At 38.6% G+C, this 18,253-nt stretch overlaps 1 protein-coding gene across 5 annotated transcripts in view; it reads right to left on the bottom strand.

The window, feature by feature from the left end:
- Window positions 1-2,512: 2,512 nt before the first annotated feature.
- elf1 (E74-like ETS transcription factor 1) overlaps window positions 2,513-18,253 on the bottom strand; it is a 263,022-nt gene continuing 247,281 nt past the window's right edge. For 4 of the 5 annotated variants that reach the window (XM_043704487.1, XM_043704486.1, XM_043704488.1 and 1 more), the window contains 6 exons: window positions 10,662-10,769; window positions 9,988-10,167; window positions 8,899-8,982; window positions 6,310-6,502; window positions 5,724-6,146; window positions 2,513-4,803 (listed from right to left, as the gene is read on the bottom strand). In XM_043704487.1, coding sequence (XP_043560422.1) covers window positions 3,852-4,803; window positions 5,724-6,146; window positions 6,310-6,502; window positions 8,899-8,982; window positions 9,988-10,167; window positions 10,662-10,769 — 1,940 coding nt within the window. In that variant the 3' untranslated portion in view covers window positions 2,513-3,851. The remainder of the gene's footprint in view (window positions 4,804-5,723; window positions 6,147-6,309; window positions 6,503-8,898; window positions 8,983-9,987; window positions 10,168-10,661; window positions 10,770-18,253) is intronic. The other variant, XM_043704490.1, reaches the window with a different exon arrangement.

Genomic DNA, 18,253 nt, shown 5'->3' with positions numbered 1-18,253 from the left:
AATGGATCTCTCAGGATCCTGATGACTCCAGGACAGTTTTAGATTTTAAAAGGTTGGGAAATTGGGGTTAGTGGGAAAACGTGCCAGTTTGGCTCCAATTAACAGCCCTTAATCTCTTTAATGAGCTTAATCATGGGCTGGTTGAGTGTGCAATTTTCTAATTTGTTTTCCCCCAGTTTGAACCATCTTGCACGCTATAAAAATGCTAGATTCACGGGAAGTCCCAAGTAATTTTCTCTGGATTTGTTCGGAGTTGAAAAATCGAGAGAACAACAATATCAGCACAGCACCAAACTGGTCATCGATGGCCACTTTCAACCTTCAGTAGAGCTGCCAAAGCGATAACACAGCAACAACCCCTAACAATGACTTCCAGCTGCTTTTTCTCCCTTGTGAGGGGGCAGTTGTGTAGTAGGAATGTCACTGGAGAAGCAATTCAGAACCTCAAGCCAAGGCTCTGGAGACATCTGATCACAACCCATTATGGCAGTAATGGAGTTTGAAATCAATAACAGTCCAGAATAAACAGCTGGTTTAATTCCGATACATAACCACTGTCAATTATCGTAAAACCCATCACTAATTCCAGTTAGGGAAGGAAATCATCTGGTCTACATGCGCTTCCAGACCTACAGTAAATTGGACAATTACAGATGGATAATAAATGATGGCCAAGCCAGTGACACACCCATCCCATGAACAAGCTTTTAAAAAATGGAATGTCTTGAGACATTTAAGTTTAAAATGTGCTCATGTACTATTAGGACCCAGAATTCATCTCGATGCTGGGTTTTGTTCCCATGTTTAAAATTCAGCCCCATATCTGTGAATGGCATGGCCATTGAACATCATGTAAATGAGGAAGAGGAGTTCAAAGGGTGGATACTCTGAGAATTGTCAAAGGCCAAATTCAATGATGAGAAAAAGGAGCCATTCACCTACTCTCAAATACATTACAGTGGATCAAGGTAATCAAAGCCCAACGGACTGGACTGGATTCGAGGAAAATAGTAGGAATGACCCTGTCAAAGACTTCAGTAAGATAAACAATGGCCCAGAAACAGGTGTCAAAAGCTGTGGTGAGCCAATCAGCATTCACTGTTGTTAAAGTATTAATCAGACAGCAACTTCTGGCAAACACAATTGGACAATGAAATGGAGCAATTAGGATTTGCATTCTGAGTTAATTCTCCAGAAGCTTTATTGTCTTGCCAAGAGATTCAACCAAAATACAAAGAGCATGGTGTATAATTTACAAGCCCACTAAAAGACTAGAAAATGTTAGGCCATGTCCATTCCAATTTAATTGCATCTTTAACACGATGGTAAGTATTAATTACAGTTAAACAACTTGTCTGGCGCAGAACATTAACTTTTATAAGTGTGCAACCTTATGCCTTCAGTTTTTAAAATCTTTTCTGTCTCCCGGCTAATCCCACGTTTTTCCTTTCTTTGAATGAAAGAATGTTGAATTCAATTTTCTAATTGTTTAGAATCATGCTGCCTCAATAAGGATTCTTCAGCTTGATTGGTCAAGGAGACCATTGCTCACTCTGTTCACACACACCCCAGAGGAATGCATCAAAGATACTGCATCAAAATGGACACCTAAACATCAATTCAAGTGCAAAACTGCACAGGAAGTCAATTATGCAGTTGAAGCGTAAGCATATTGAACAGTGAGTGAGTTGATTCAATGAGGTCAGCAAAATTCATACAATTGCAACTTGGCCAGTGTATGTCCTGTGATTTTTAGTTGAGGCATGCTCAGGCCCAGGATCACTGCTTGGTTCGTCCTCAATGGCAGAAAACCTGAGGAAGACAAGTCATTTTAAGGGTTACAGGCTAGCTTTTATATTTTATATGTGATTCCTGCTTCCTCTTTAGATTCAAAATCAGAAGTTGCTGGAAAAACTCAGCAGATCTGGCAGCATCTGTGAAGAGAAATCAAAGTTAACATTTCGTGTCCAGTGACCCTTCCTCAGAAATTTACTTCTGTTTTTTGTTTCTGATTTACAGTATCCGCAATTCTTTCAGTTCCTCTTTAGCTTGCTTGACATGTGTTTTTTTTTTGCTGAACAGCATTCTAAAGCAAACTATAGTCAGTTCTTCTATAACGAACTGGTTGCGTTCTTGTGCAACCCCACATTATAGAAAAATTGCACTTTAGAAACAGCACTTAAAGTGTTGGCATTGTAATTGCATTACAGCCAACACATGTTTTAAAAGTTCGCGCTTTAGGAACAGAGTCCCCAGTTCATCAATCACATTACAGTGAATTTGCATTAATGGAACACACGTTATAGCAGAACAACTGTAATTGTTGTCAACATTTTCCGTCCATTTTGCGAATGCAAGCATCAGTCTCTTGTACCTACCACTGCATCCAACTACTGAAGTGACAGTAAGGCAGCAAGAACCAATTCTGAGTTTTGATTAAAACACTGAGGGAATTCAGAGATCCACTCTACATTAGAAGTATTTTCTAAAAAAAATCACCAGTCTAATTATGTAATTTGTAAAATAAAAAGGTTTTTATTTCTTTTAAAGAAATCTCACTACCACATAACATTTTTCTTAAGAGGCTGCAATATCCACATTGGCCTGAATGAAAATAGAACAAAAGCAAATCCCCACTTACAACACAATAAGAATCTGGTCAAAAAAAAAACAGAGCACAAGAGGAGATAATACACCTCAGTAACTGTAGACTTTTTTGTTATATCAAAGATAAATATTTACAATATTTTGCTTGGAAAATAATCCCACCATTTATAAAATATCCCAGTTCACATTGTCCCTGAAGATTTTTCTTCATATTACATATATGAAAAATATTATTTTGCAATGAACCTACAAGGCATTAACAATTTAGATATAAAATTTTCATCTTGTGGTTTGTTAGCACCATATTTATGGTGACCTAAAATTACATTCTATATTATTTTCTAAATCTGGTTTACATCAAATTGCTGGCAAGAAATCTAAAAGTTCCTTAAATAGGTTTTCAGCAAAGGTACAAAACATAAATAGGACATATTGTCTAAAAGGTTAGTTGTATTGATGACTAGCCCAGATTATGCCTTTGAGTAATTAAATTGGACTTGAATGCTACTTGGGGGGAAAAAATAGCATACAAATAGGAATAACGTACCAGTGACTTAGTCACTGCACACCAGATAGAAGACCACAGGAAAATATCTGGGATTTATGGCTCATTCAATTCTGGGCACATCTTCGATGATTGAAATCTGTGTCAAAGCAAACAGAATGAAACTGAATTGCATTCGCCTTAACACACCAAGTGCAATCTCAACTCTCAGTCCAATTAACTTGAATTTGGGATACCTCTGAAGTCCAAGCAGGATGCATCAACCCAACTGATGACCTGCCAGTGCAATGCTCTACTAGTTACCAGTGCCAACGCTGGTCAGGTTTGAAGATAACCTGCCTTTGCAGTTCAGCAGTTCAACTTAACATTTACAACTTTTACCTCAGCATTCACCTTTGCGGCACTTGGGTAAAAACAGATTTAGCTCAAGACCTAGCTTAATTATTTCTAGCACAACAAAAGACAACAGAAAAAGTGGGCTTCAGAAGAAGCAGAGTGTGAAATTTTGATTTTTCATCAAAATTTGACAAAATTATTGCAGTATTGAGGTCCCTTGATTATTTTATAGATGTTGATACATTATTGCAAATTGTAATTGAATGGTAGCTTCGATACAGCATTAAATAAACTGACCTAGATTATAAATCAATAACTGCTTATTTACAATCTGCCAAATGATTATAATTAAACAAGGATTCAACATATGTGAAAGATACAAAGTTATTGTATTCTACAATAATTACAATTTTTTTGGTTCTGTTTTAACCACTACAGAAGTGGATATGGCACTTGGACTGGGAGCCACATTACTGGGATAGTTAAGCATGCTTGCTGCATGTGAAAACATTTGGGCATTTTCCAGTTTCAGAAATGGCAGGGTGTCATGAAGATTGGTATCCACAAGAGTTTTATCCTGATCATGTCTATGGTCTGATGGTAGGTTCAGCACTGAACAATCTTCATTGGCTTCCAGTTTCACTACAGGGGTGAGAGCACAGTTTGGACTGTGAGACAATGAACAGTTGAGGTTCTGAGAACCTTCCATAGCACTTTCAAAGTCTTTGTCCATTCCTTCAACCTTTATGACCGATGTTGTAACACCATTTGTATTGCTCAGCACCACAGTCTGGAGATGCTGGTAATTTGGCTCGTCATCTGAAGTGGGTCCAAGCTCCCTCTCCAATTCAGCCATTTTGACACGAGGGCTGGCAGTATCAGCGCTTGTACTTGAAGCCTGGAATTCCGGAGTGTCCACAATGGGTTCCGGCGGTTTAAGCACTGTGGCAATTACACTGCCTGGACGGTGGGCAACCATTGGCTGACTATTGCTATTGATGGTCACTAGTTGTGTGATGGTATCAGGTGAAGGCTGTACACAATTGTTTATCACTGGGTGAAATCCACCATCAGTTAATGAAAGACTGGTTGCAATTACTTGGGCTTGCTGGATCTCTGATAAGCCAGAACATTCTAAATCAGTAGGAGACAAGGCGGCCTGAATGGTGATGGTTTCCTTCGAGGCTTCCGAACATGGAATGGCACGTAAAATAACTTTGGATGGAGAGTTGTTCATTGTGTCCGTTCCAGACAGCACTGTTGTGAGGGGTATGGTTTGCAACATTAGCGTACCGACTGCATGTGCACCAGATGTCATCACCATAGGGACCTGGGCTGGGACACTTATTGTCCTGCTGATTTAAGGAAAAGAAAACATTCATTAAACAGTTTGAAGACACCTCACAAGATTGTAGCACAATAAATTAGATATCAGAGACCAACTAGTGAAATTCTTCCATAAACTTTGCAATGATAATTTTAGTACCTTTTTAAAACTAAAAATAGTACAGAAGTCCAAATCAGATTCCACAAGCTTGTAAATAATGACCAGTGATACTTTATCCTTCCTTTCCCAACCTTTCCAAAAACTCAATACAAATCCCCTTTGTCACCAAATCACAATATTCAAACAATGTTAACTCTATCCTTACACTGAGGCATCTAGTGTTCCATATCTTGCCCTAGTTTCCTAGTCCATTATAGGAAGACATGGATATGTCTATTCAGATGATCCTAATTCCCATTTCAAGCTTCCTGTCAGATGTTCCTGATTCAATTCCCATGAAGTTGAAAGTTCCTATCAGTTTGACTGAGCTGTCTTAAAAGTGAATAGCTTAATTGTGGAAGTGAATCGGAACAAATTAGTAGTTTGCTAGCCAAATGATTGTGCTAATTAAGCCTCACTTCAAGATGTTTGAAAACATTCCCAATAATGGGATTATAATGCAACATTAAGCACACCACAGAGTTTCTTGGGCAGCCACTGAAGATTTTCATGTACTCAGGCATAATAGCCATGAAATTGAGCCCATATCTTACTCAGTAGCATCTCTGTTAATGAAACTGGTCCCTTAACCTCAGCCTGGAAGATAATTAGAAAATTAGATAGTGCACAACCATCCAAAAAACACTTTTGAAGTTATGATTTTAGAAAAATGTACTTTAAGGTTACAGGCTGCTTGTATATTTGGTGTTTGTGCAAAATGGGAACATTTGATTTTTTTTTTGCAAAACCCTTTCGCAAATTATAAATTACAAAAATGTTCATCACTACCTCATCGGGTGTCCAGATGATGCTATAGTTACAGTGCTCTTTGAAACTTCTGGGGATCCCTGCTGAAGAATTTGATTGCTCTGTAGCCCTTGGATGGCTTGTAAAAATGGACCCTGCTGTACTGCTGCCTTCTGGTTTTGCTGAGTTAGCAAGGAAGTGTGTTCCTGCTTGATGTGCTGCATCAGGACGCTCTGTGGCACCACCGTCATTTTGTTAATATTTTGCAGCTGAGAGACACCATGGGTGGTGCTTCTGGTCTTTGTCAGCGATGTAGCTATGCAACTGGGCGAGGTCTCCGAATTTGAAGTAGAGTGCTCAACTGAGTCATCGTCTATGACCACCAGATCCTTTGGCATCTCTTTGAACTGATACACCAGCCGCTGACCTTCCACTTTTGCCAAGATCCCTCGTTGGTAGTAATACCTAGAAGGAACCAAACAGTCAGAATTCAACTTGTTGCTGTACGATGCATGACGACCAGAACACTTCTTAAAAAAGCTTACAAAATGTTAGGACTTTACAGTATATTGTATCCAACAAAGCTGAATTAACTCCCTTTTGTCCAGAATGCTCGGGCCCTACTCACCTAAGCGCTCTGCCCATTGTTTCATAGTTCATATCAGGCTTGTTTTTGTGTTTGCCCCACAGTTTGGATACAGCCTTCGAATCCACTAGTTTAAAAATTCCCTTCTCCCTCTGTGTCCACTTAATGTACTTTGGACAAGTGTTCTTGTCTTGAAGGAGAGCCAAGAGGAACTCCCAGAGATAAATTGTGTTACCTAGAAAAGAAAAAGCCAAGCATCATGAAAGGGGAGGCTGAATATATTACTATTCAGATGTTCAAAAATAAATGTTTAACAATAAACAATTTGACAGGAGGCAAAAGTGAAATACTGACTTTTTTTCATAGCATTCAGATGGTGAAGGATGAAGTAACTTTTTTTTCCCCCTGATTGCTCCAACAATAGTCATTTCATGGAAGCTTTCCATTTGCTATTTTTGTTTGATTGTTTTTGCTAATTTTTAAGAATGTTGAATCGTTGTTAAATGTTTGATTAATTCATTACCAGAGATTTCAGAAGATCAAATCATTTATTTCTATTGAAACAAACTATGCATTTGTCTTTTTTGATCTACAGGTAGATGTACATTTGCATTTTTTTTAAAATTATATGAACATTTATTGTCACCTTAGATGAACTGTTGGGACTTAAGTAAATTGTTATGCTCAAGGTAAGCAGTTAAGGGTTGGAGAATCGTGTGGTAACTGCAGCATGACAGCCTCTCCAAAAACATTCCAACTGCAATTTTTTGCCATAGGGTATATTTGCTTTGATGGATAACCTGATGATTATGATCCCACTGAATTTTCTCTCCCCATTGAAATAGTGAATGGCAGGGTGTAGAGCCAACATTACAACAGATCCTGTTCCTTTTTAACCCAGCATGTTAAAACTATTCTTCATAATCCTGATAAAAAAACGACACAAAGGAGTCTGAAATTTCCTCCACTAATCAAAGGCCAACTCTGTTGTCCTGCAACTTTAGTTTCTGGGCTTCCAATAATAGTGCATCCGCCAGATGCTACAGAAACAAAACTAGCACTTCCCCAGTACATCTCTCTCTTCCTCCATGAGCAGAACTCCTATACCTCGGCTTGCTGCAGCTCAAGAAAAGATCGGCAAGTCTATGATTGATATTTCAGGCGCAATAGGCGAAATGGTCTTCTGTGCTGTGCTATGTTATATTATTACAACACAGGGTAAACCCCTCTGCAAATTTAAACCAATAACACAGAAAAGATTCACCCCATGCTGTAAGCTGTTAAAATTCGAGAGGCAAAGAGCTATCCCAGAGGTAAATATTTAAAGTAAAAATTAACAACTTTGTTCTTGAAGTCCAGAGAATATTAAAACTAACAACCATTTACAACTCCTATCTTTTACTTCCCACTATACAATACTAATCTGATAAAAAAACAACCCAAGATTTACAAAACAAAATCATGTTTGAAAACGAGTCAGCTTTGTCAAGTTTCCTCTGTAGATTTTCTCCAGATCGGTTTCAATGTTTTGCTGTGCAAGCTCCTTCCCCAGACAGGAACATCTCAGAGAGCTCTGAAACAAGCAGCCTACATCTCTTGAGCTTTTGGCAGTTCTCTCTTAATGGTTCAAAAATGTCTGGTTTTATAACCCCAAAACATCAGATCATTTCATTGGTTTTAATATTATAAAAATATCAAATTCAAACTTGATTGGAGTTTGGTATCTTGGGGCATAATTTAAACTGATTGGTCAAATTTGAATTTGTTTTTGTCTCATGGCAACCCATCTGCTCTATTTGTGTTGACCATGTGGTACATTGTTACCTTGTTCAGAACACTTTGTGCTGTGTCAGACAGTTTGGCTGGCTTTTCAACTCTCTTAAAAGGCACAGGACCTCTACACTTTCATAACAGTATTAACCTATGATTTGATTCCCATGTTCCAATGCCACAAGTACCACGCCAATAGCAGCTATTTAGAGAAGACTGAATCACAAAGAATTTAATTAGTTTATTATTAAAAGAAATACATTTATTTTTGTGAACATCAGGTGAATAATGAAAGTCTGGAGAAGGGAACATTTTCAAAATTTGACTAGCCAGTATTAGTAACCATCATTTCTAAATCAAGTATTCAAATGTGGATGCAGTATTCAAATGTGGGAGGGAAGAGGTGACCATACAATAAATATGGCAATACACCATCATTTTAAAATTCTATGTTAGTACTGTCTTGTTGCATGCTCAAACAACTGCTTTCAGGACAAGAAGGGTATCTTTTTTAAACGTTAATTGCTTAGAATTTTGATCACAAAATCATCCCTGATCTTCTCCGAGCAGTGCAATTACTAGCCATTCACCACTCTTCTCTGATTCAGCAGAGATCACCAGTAAATGCAGGCTGTCAGCTTTAAAACTGAAAGCCCAATTACGTGGTTGGGGAAGGAAAAGGAAGGGTGTGTGGAAGAATGGCAAACACGACAAAAGAAAAACACTTTATTTTTATGTTGTCAGCAGACCCATCACTCAGTGCCATCACATCATCATTTTGCTGATGATGTAAAAAGCTTCTAAAAAGGTAAATCACAATGTTTGTGCAACTGTCAAGCTGTCTCACTAATCGTGCAATACCTTTTCCATCCTTATTTTTCTTCTTAATTGGAAGGTGTGGTGCTGTGACAGGCGAAGATGGTCGAGCAGGTTTCATCTTACGACCTGGAAAATGAAATCACATCAGTGTGCACGCATGGTACGCTCTGATTAAAACTGCTATCTAAACTGCAGTGTGCACCAGCACACATTCTGGCCACATTAACATGTGTGCGCTAGCGTGTCTATTACTGATAACAGCAAACATGAATACAAATTGCAGAAATGTTACAAATTCACTGTTGATAGAACTTTAACTGTAGAAATAGCCCTGACATTTCAAAAGAGGTTCAAATGATCAGGAAACCTTGCAGCTCTGGGACTGAAAATCTTTTATAGCTAATTCAAATGGGAAGTGGCTTGCCTGGTTAGAAGTTTGTGCTTAGACCAAGCATGTACTGATGCACAGTAATATTACCAATCCCACATTCCTGCACTTGTGTTTGCATGCACACCAATGGAAAACTGACAATAACAATTGAGCACAAGCCATTTCGTCCTGGTTTTAATTTGTTCCTAGTACAAGTCTAAATTTAGCCTTTCACAGGAATTATTCCACACAGACAGCATACACAACAAACACTCATCAATATTTATCAAATTATCTTAATCTCACAAATCAAAAATATGCTGGGCACACAATTCAAATGCATGTGCCTTAACCAGTGTAAAATTGATCAGGAAAGTATTGACTCAAAACTGGTGAATATTAGCCAGATGCAGACTGCCCCATCGAGTCAAAAATTTCTAAACTCTCACGGAGTAAAACAAAAAGCCACAAGAAGCAGATGCCAAAAAAATCCCTATTATCTTTAAGTGCCTATTCAAATTGTTCAATTATTTCCCAAAATCGGAGGCAAAATAAATTTGGATTGTAAATATCCTTTTTCTTCTTTCCCTGCTAACTTTTTTTATTTCTTTATATTCTAATTTGTTTCCCCTTAAGAATTTGTACTCAAGAGTACTTTTGTACCTAAGTTGGTGTCATAAGTAGTGACTTGTAAATTTTTCACTGTACTGATGTGACAATAAAGCTAATTCAATAACTGTATCAGTCAATCTAGAATTTACCTTTCTTTTTCCTTTGTTTAAGTGCATTTTTTCTGGGTGACTCATCTGCAGAATCATCTTCATCGCCTGCCACATGAGCTGAAGACCTGTTGATTACCTCTGGTCTCTTATCTGACATGACAGATATGTGAGGCATAGTTGCAGTGATTTCTCCATCCAGAGAATGCGCAAATCCATGAACTAAACAAGGATTAAGGTGAGAGGGGGAGGGGAATCAAAGTGAGGGGAAAAAACATAACCTCAAGGTTTAGTTGAAAAGATATTGATTTGAGGATTTATTTTTCATAGACAGAACATTCGGAGAGTCCGATACCGATGTGCCAGTGCTGCTGACAGATCAACAGGAGACTTCTTCACACAGCACACACTCCATTGTAGCTGAACACTTTTTAAAAAAATCAGTTTATATTTCATTTTTCCTTCAAGTTGTCAAATGCACTAGCAATTGTCTTTGCATAAATTGATGATATTTTTAGGAAAGCCATCAAATACATCTAATATGAGAAAATGGGCTTCTGGCCAAAGTCCTGACCATAAGCTGGAACACTGTGCAGTCTAAACTTACATTGTGTGGTGTACATCTGTTCTAACATAATGACACCAGTTGGCAAGGAGTGAAAAAGAAAATGCCAAGTGTCAAGGAAATGAAAAGTATGCATGTATTTAATACTCACACATTCTTTTTTCATCCAAGATCGCATTTGGAGATTCCATGTTAAGCAGTGCTTCGGCAGCCTCAATGGTCTCCATTGTTTCATCTTCATCCTGACAGGAAGCTTCCACTAAGGATCAGAGAGAATCACCAAAGTAGGTTAGCAAAGGGCAAAGAATTGTAGCCTACAGGAATGGTGCACTACAAGACAAACATGCCACAAACAAGTCCTGTGCTAGAAGACAAGGCGGAGATGCGAGTGCAACCATCAGTCTTTCCAAGTTCAAACTGACAGGGAAATTATGAAAACAGACTGGGATTGACGAACTGCTAGAGTTTAAAATAAAAGGGAAGGTGCACTAAAAACAAAGTAGTATAATTGGCATGTTAAAATAAGAATCAACAGTCAAGGCAACTGCAATTGACAATAGACTCCTCGTGTTGCATGAGCAACAAGAGGGTAATCAAACCTAAATGAATGTTTTCTCACAAACCCTCTAGGGTGAGATAGAGATGCCAACCAATCACTGCTTTCAGTGTTTTGGCAGCAATGCAGACTTTTCCGCTTGTGCTGGAGCCTTGGCAGCACTCTGCAAAGAACCAGAAAAACAAAAGTAATGATTCAAACAGTAGCCGAGACTACTCAAATATTAGCAAGCCCCCTTCTTGGCTGCCTGGTGCAGTGTCGGACAGCATACCAACTGCAGGGAAACCTATTAGACCGTACCATCTTCTGGTTCCCCAGGAAAAGTGAACAGTCAGAATGCCAGCAGTTATCAGATATAAAATGCCCACCCAATTTACGAGTGACAATGATGTGTGTGTGTGTGTGTGTGTGTGTGTGTGTGTGTGTGTGTGGGAGAACCCGATCAGATTCTGTGTTAGAGTTGGAACCTGTACAGCAAGAATTAATTTCAACAGATGCTAATTTTTATGCACATGCCCTATATCCAATCTGTGAAATAGTATTCCCTGCGTTCACAACTTTAGAAACACACCATCTGAAATTTAACGCAAAACTTCTATCTGCTGCAGACAGTAAAAGTATAATGATGCCAGAACATTCCATTTTATTAGCACATACCTCTCAGGAGATCACAACATAGAGAAACAAAATATACTGGCTAACCTGCTGATTCCAACCTCAAAGTATGAGACACCTCCAATGGTGTTGACCAGTAATATGCTATATTGCTGTAAAGTGATATTTTGATAGATCACATTACAATATGATAAAAGCAACTAAAATATATGATCATCATTGTTGGAATTTGAACTGTTTTTAGAGAGGGGGCAAATGGATGCGGATTAGTGCTAAGAAGTGTTGATTTTCAAAAAGTCAGACTTGAAGATGAATTTGTAAAAGGAATCGGTTCAGTGGAAATGTAAAAGAACCTCTAACAGAGTGTCAGGAATTAGGTTGAAACTTTGTTCTAATGAAGGCATTAAGGTTTTACATAAATACATCTAATATATAAAAGAATTATTTTATATTAAATATTGGAAATATACTTTGAGTAGAGATTTATTTCTACTTTCTTTTGTGCAATAAACTAGTGTTCTGTTTTTAAAGATCATCTATGGCCTTACACAATTGCATTTCAGCAACTAACAACCACATGAACTAACTAAACAAGTTAAACATTTGATCCATCAAGTCAGGCATCATTCTTGAAACTGCAGACATTCTGGTTCCACTACAAAACAGATTCACACTGTTCGTGAAATGTTTTGACTATTGGCATACTTTTTAAATATATTTTGTCCACCTGTCATTAAAACATTTAATTACTACAAACTTCCAATACATTTTTTTTAAATCAGCATTTTTCCCCCTTTAATAGGGTGTTGCTGGCCAGCCAGCATTTATTGCCCATCTTTAATCATCTACAGAACAGTTGGAGAGTCAACCACATTCCTGTGGCCAGACCAATTAAGTATGACAGTTTCCTTACCTAAAGGACATTAGTGAACCAGATGGGTTTTTCAGACAATTGACAATGGATTCATGGTCTCACCATTTGACTCCTAATTCCAGATGTAGAGGAACCTCATTATTCAGCATTCAATTAACCGAATTTTAGATGATGCGGACAGGATCGCGAGGTTCCAATGCTTGGCTAACTATGTTATCTGGCATCGATTACCCGAGCAAAATACTCCCCGCCAATGTCCTTCAGGTAATCGAGGCTCCTCTGTATTGACTCTCTAGGTGGTTGACTCTCAACTGCCTTCTGGGTAATTAGGGATGGGCAATAAATGCTGACTGGCCAGCAACACCCTCATCCCACAAGCGAATATTAAAAAAATAATGTTGCATTTTCAAAAAATCTTATAGGTTTGTAGTAATTAATTCTTTCAATGACAGATGGACATAAACTTCTCCCTCTCCGCTCACATCTTTCATACATTTAGAGATAAGATTACTTATTTTCTCACACATTTTCCATGCAAGCTCTCCGAAAATGAAACAACTCAGTGTGCACTTAAAGTAGGCCAATCATGCATAACCATCTCCACCGAGGAGTGACAAGTAGATGATCCAATTTGGTCTTGATCTGCAGCATCACTGATGCCAGTCTTCAATTTGATTCACTCCATGTGACCATGAAAAAGTGGCAGAAGGCACAGGATTCAAAAAACATGAGTAGGTTGGTCAACAAGATCTGGAGCTGCATGACCTTAGTGGAACCGAAACTGAGCCATCAGTGAGCAAATTATTGCTGAGCAGGTCCCATGTGATAACCACTTCCATCACTTTGCTTATGATTTGCTTACAGTCCCTGACGATATCCCCATTTTTGATCTAAAGACACGTACCTCTGTGTCTTTTCAGTACATCTATAATATTGGCGTCAACTCAAAAATTGGCTAGGTTTATCTTGTCCACAAACAGGATATGTACAATTTAACCTATTACATCCCCAATCAACACTCAAATCATCCAACTGATGAAAGGGGTCAATTTGCAAATGAGTGTTCAGTTTGGATTCTACAATGGCCACTCAGCTCCAGACCTTGTTACAGGCTTGATCCACACATGTATCATAGAGCAGAGGAGTCATAGAAATCAGAGGAAAAAGTTCTCAATTGGCTAAAACAATACCTAACATACAGGACGATGGCTATGGCTGTGGAAGTCAATCATCTATGTTCCAGATTATTACTACAGGAGATCCTCAGGACGGTATACTAAACTCAACCATCTTCAAACTAACCTCCACAATATGGTCAGAAGTGGAGATGTGCACGATAGATTGCAGTTCTGTTCCATTTGCCACTCCTTACATATTGAAGCAGTCTGTGCAAACACTCATTGAGACCTGGATAACATTCAGCACTGAGGTGATAACTGCAAGTAACATTTGTGCCACAGTAATGCCAGACAATGTCCTACTGCAATAACTATAATGGATCACCATGGACAACCCTACCACCCCAAACAATATCTTGGAGGCTCCATTAACCAAAAACTTTATTGGACCAATGATACAAATATTGTGGCTAAGCAATCAGATCACAGCGTGGAAAGCAAATACAGGATATTATGACATGCTTAATATTGTTAAGCACCTATCAAAACTCTAACTAGATGAACAATAAGTACTGCAGATACTTAAACAGGTTTAAGTGATGATTTGGAGATGCCGGTGTTGATCTGGGGTGTACAAAGTTAAAAATCACACAACACCAGATTATAGTCCAACAGGTTTAATTGGAAGCACACTAGCTTTCGGAGCGACGCTCCTTCATCAGGTGGTTGACAATCACCTGATGAAGGAGCGTCACTCCGAAAGCTAGTGTGCTTCCAATTAAACCTGTTGGACTATAACCTGGTGTTGTGTGATTTTTAACTTTTTAGGTTTAAGTGAAACTTTCACCCATGTAATATGCCTTTATACAATGGAAATAAAATATATATTCCTATATAAATATAGTTATTTATCTAAAATATTGAATCTTGAAAATTAGGTTATTTAAATGCAATAGTTTATCAGGTTATCGAATCATATTTGTTGCAAAAGCTATTTGTGAGGAAACAAGTGACGATTATCTACTTCCAGCAGTTGAATAATGAAGTTGATAATCATTTTGGTTATACTGTGCATGTTGTTCCAGTAAGACTCAAACAGCACCTCTCCCCATGAAAAGCACAGCTGAACTGCTGGCTATTAAATATTCCCTCATGCCTAGCATCTGTATCATGTGTAAATCATTGGCTAGATTTCAGGCAGCTATGTTAGAAGATTTGTAGCTTTATCTTAATCTAACTGCTTTCAAAATCTGCTGTTCAAAATGGCTCAGGATGCAATATACACTAGTCTCTTTAAATCTTGTAAGGTTAATGTATTATAGACAGGGGATTACTGTCGAGAGGCTCAGAACAGTATTAACTATAACCCATATAGCTAATGGGAAATTATAGGAAATCTAGTGGATACAATTACAATGTGCTTGAACTAAGAATTGCTGTTCAATTGTTTTGCCCCTTCCCAATTGCAGCATTAATCTCAATCCTACCAGCTCCAAGTTAACATTTGTTTTCCTACTTCTACATTACAGCTGTCTTAATCAGGAAATCCATTTGCATCTTACAAAGTTTCTCCAATTTCCCATGATGTTGGAGGGTGCACAGGGTGGAGAGGGGATGGGGTGGTGGGAACAAGCACTCCTTTTACAATTTAGCTATCGCAGTGCCATCAAAAACTGCTAGCCACAGGGTTCACAATTTTCTTAATTAAGATTACAATCACCCACAGTCATTTTCAATATGGTCAGATCAGTTTTGGAAAGCAATCACTGATGTAATGAATGCTTTACATTTGCATTAGTGAAAGCAAACACTTGTAGAGATCATTATTCTCACTCTAAAACTTGGGAGATTCTACAACCAGATGTCACTGAGTCCAAACCCCATCTGCTGGCAATCTCAAATAGCTCGTGCTCAATACACGGATGGCATTTTGAGATACAATGATTTCCTTCATTCAAAGTGCAAGAATGTGAACACAAGTAACAGTTGATTTCCTTGGAAAACAGTCAAACAGGTGCTCAATCGATGATGGCTACAAAATGAATTTCTGAACAAGAATTGTTGAGTCTAACAACTGGCCTCTGTCCCCAGCCTACAAACCTGAACTGTAATGGGCTGGTACTCAATACGTCCCAGTAATGAGGCCATGAAGTGACGCAAGGCATTCTTTAAAATAATTCAAACTCATTCAAACTGTTGGGTCACAGGTACCAACACAATTAATTCTACATGACCTAGTCTGAAATTTTGACTTCTCTAAAAGGTCCAATTTAAGATTATTCTCAAATAGATTGCACAAATCCTGTACAATTGAGGTGTCTACAAAGTATAAACTTAAAAGGCCTAAATTGAGTCATATTATCCAACAGCCTCAGAGCAATATTGCCAGCCTGTAAATTTGCCAAATTCCCTTGTCATCCTTACAACACAAAACAATTACACACAGTCCAGCATGTAACTAATTGAACTTATGTCATTTAAACTCAATAGTTCAACATAAAGCATTCAAACAGCGATCACTGGAGGATTCCTACATATGCACAAAGCAGTGGGATTATATTCTGGGAAGCAGTTTCCTCAAAAGGCCAATCCCATGCCAGTTCATGAATGAAGGACAACAATATACGCAACACCAGCACCTCCACATCAATGATTGCATGAGGTTACAGAGAATAGAAAGGTGAAAGCCATGGACGATACTGATTGTAAGGATGAGAATTTTAAGTTTTCTGCATCAAGTTTATTTTTGATTATTGTGAATTTAATTTCAACATCATAGACTTCAATAAAACAATGTAAGGGCCTATTGATGCTGTAATAGCTTGCTGTAACAGCTTATGGTCAGGTTTATTTTTGCACTTAAGCTTTAATGTAGTGCAGGGAAATGTATACTTGCAAACAAGAAAAGTATCATAATTCAAACATTTGTCTGATGTCTTAACTCATCACCTCAAATTATTCCAACCAGCAATAACACAGGTATTTACCCAGTCTCTGCTATTATGCCATGTAGCTCAAATTCTCTGTCCAGGCTTAAACCAAGTTTACAATAGCCAAATTACTGAGTATCCTACATATGGGGTGTAAGTGTAGAAATTCATAAATAGAATGCCTTTAACACCCGCTTTCCAGACTGGGATTCCTGATCCAAAAATCTCAGAACTTGATTATATGCTTTTGGAGATAAGTCTCTTGATTAAACTTAAAATATAAGCCATAGCTATTAATTTAACCTGGTGCAGTGTTTGTAGAGGAATAAGACAGTGTTATTTTCTGGGTCTGTAGATTGTGAAGGAGCAAAAATGGCCTTTGCAGTGATTAGATTAGATTAGATTACTTACAGTGTGGAAACAGGCCCTTCGGCCCAACAAGTCCACACCGACCCACCGAAGCGTAACCCACCCAGACCCATTCCCCTATATTTACCCCTTCATCTAATACTACGGGCAATTTAGTATGGCCAATTTGCCTAACCTGCACATTTTTTGGATTGTGGGAGGAAACCGGAGCACCCGGAGGAAACCCACGCAAACTACAAATCTTCTCAAAACTTGCTAATATAAATTCATTGTTTTGTTTTTGCACAATAATTGAACTTCATCTGTAAATCCAATTTCATTACATTTGTTCTCCAGAAACTTTTCACAAGTTTCAACACAATTTACAGTTTGGCATCACGGTGGCACAGTGGTTAGCACTGTTGCCTCACAGCGCCAGAGACCCGGGTTCAATTCCCGCCTCAGGCGACTGACTGTGATATGTACTTCTTGTCAGATGTGGGAGTTTAAAAGAGAGTTTAAGGGTCACTGCGGATTATATCTGCCATAAATGCTGTTGGATGCGAATTTTATCAGATCAAGTGGATCGGTTAGAGAGACAGATAGAAGCGATGAGGAATTTGCAACTGCAACAGTATGTGATGGATGGCAGTTATAGGAAGGGGGGAAAAATCTCAGATACAGTCACATAGATGGGTTAACTCCAGGAAGGGTGAGAGTGGTCGGCATCTAGGGCAGAAGTCTTTTGTGGATATACCATTTCAAACAGATATGCTGCTTTGGAAAATGATGGGGGTGATGGATTCTCAGGGGAACGTAGCATGAACAGCCAAGTTTCTGGTATTGAGACTGGCTCTAATGCAACGAGGGGTACATCGGCTTCCAAGAGATCAATTGTGTTAGAGGATTCTGTAGTCAGAGGTACTCACAGAAGTTTCTGTGGCCAGCAGAGAAAAAGCAGAATGGTGTGTTGTTTCCCTGGTGCCAGGATCAAGGATGTCTCAGAGAAGGTGCAGAATGTCCTCACGGGGGAGAGGGACAGCAGGAGGTCATTGTCCAGATTGGAACCAACGACATTGGAAGGGAAAAGATTGAGACTCTGAAGAGAGATTACAGAGAGTTAGGCAGAAATTTAAAAAGGTCCTCAAGGGTAGTAATATCTAGATTACTCCCAGTGCTACGAGCTAGTGAGGGCAGGAATAGGAGGATAGAGCAGATGAATGCATGGCTGAGGAGCTGGTGTATGGGAGAAGGATTCACATTTTTGGATCATTGGAATCTCTTTTGGGATAGAAGTGACCT

This window comes from Chiloscyllium plagiosum, chromosome 15, assembly GCF_004010195.1.
Source record: "Chiloscyllium plagiosum isolate BGI_BamShark_2017 chromosome 15, ASM401019v2, whole genome shotgun sequence".
NCBI lineage: Eukaryota > Metazoa > Chordata > Chondrichthyes > Orectolobiformes > Hemiscylliidae > Chiloscyllium > Chiloscyllium plagiosum.
This window is presented reverse-complemented; position numbering and strand designations above follow the sequence as displayed.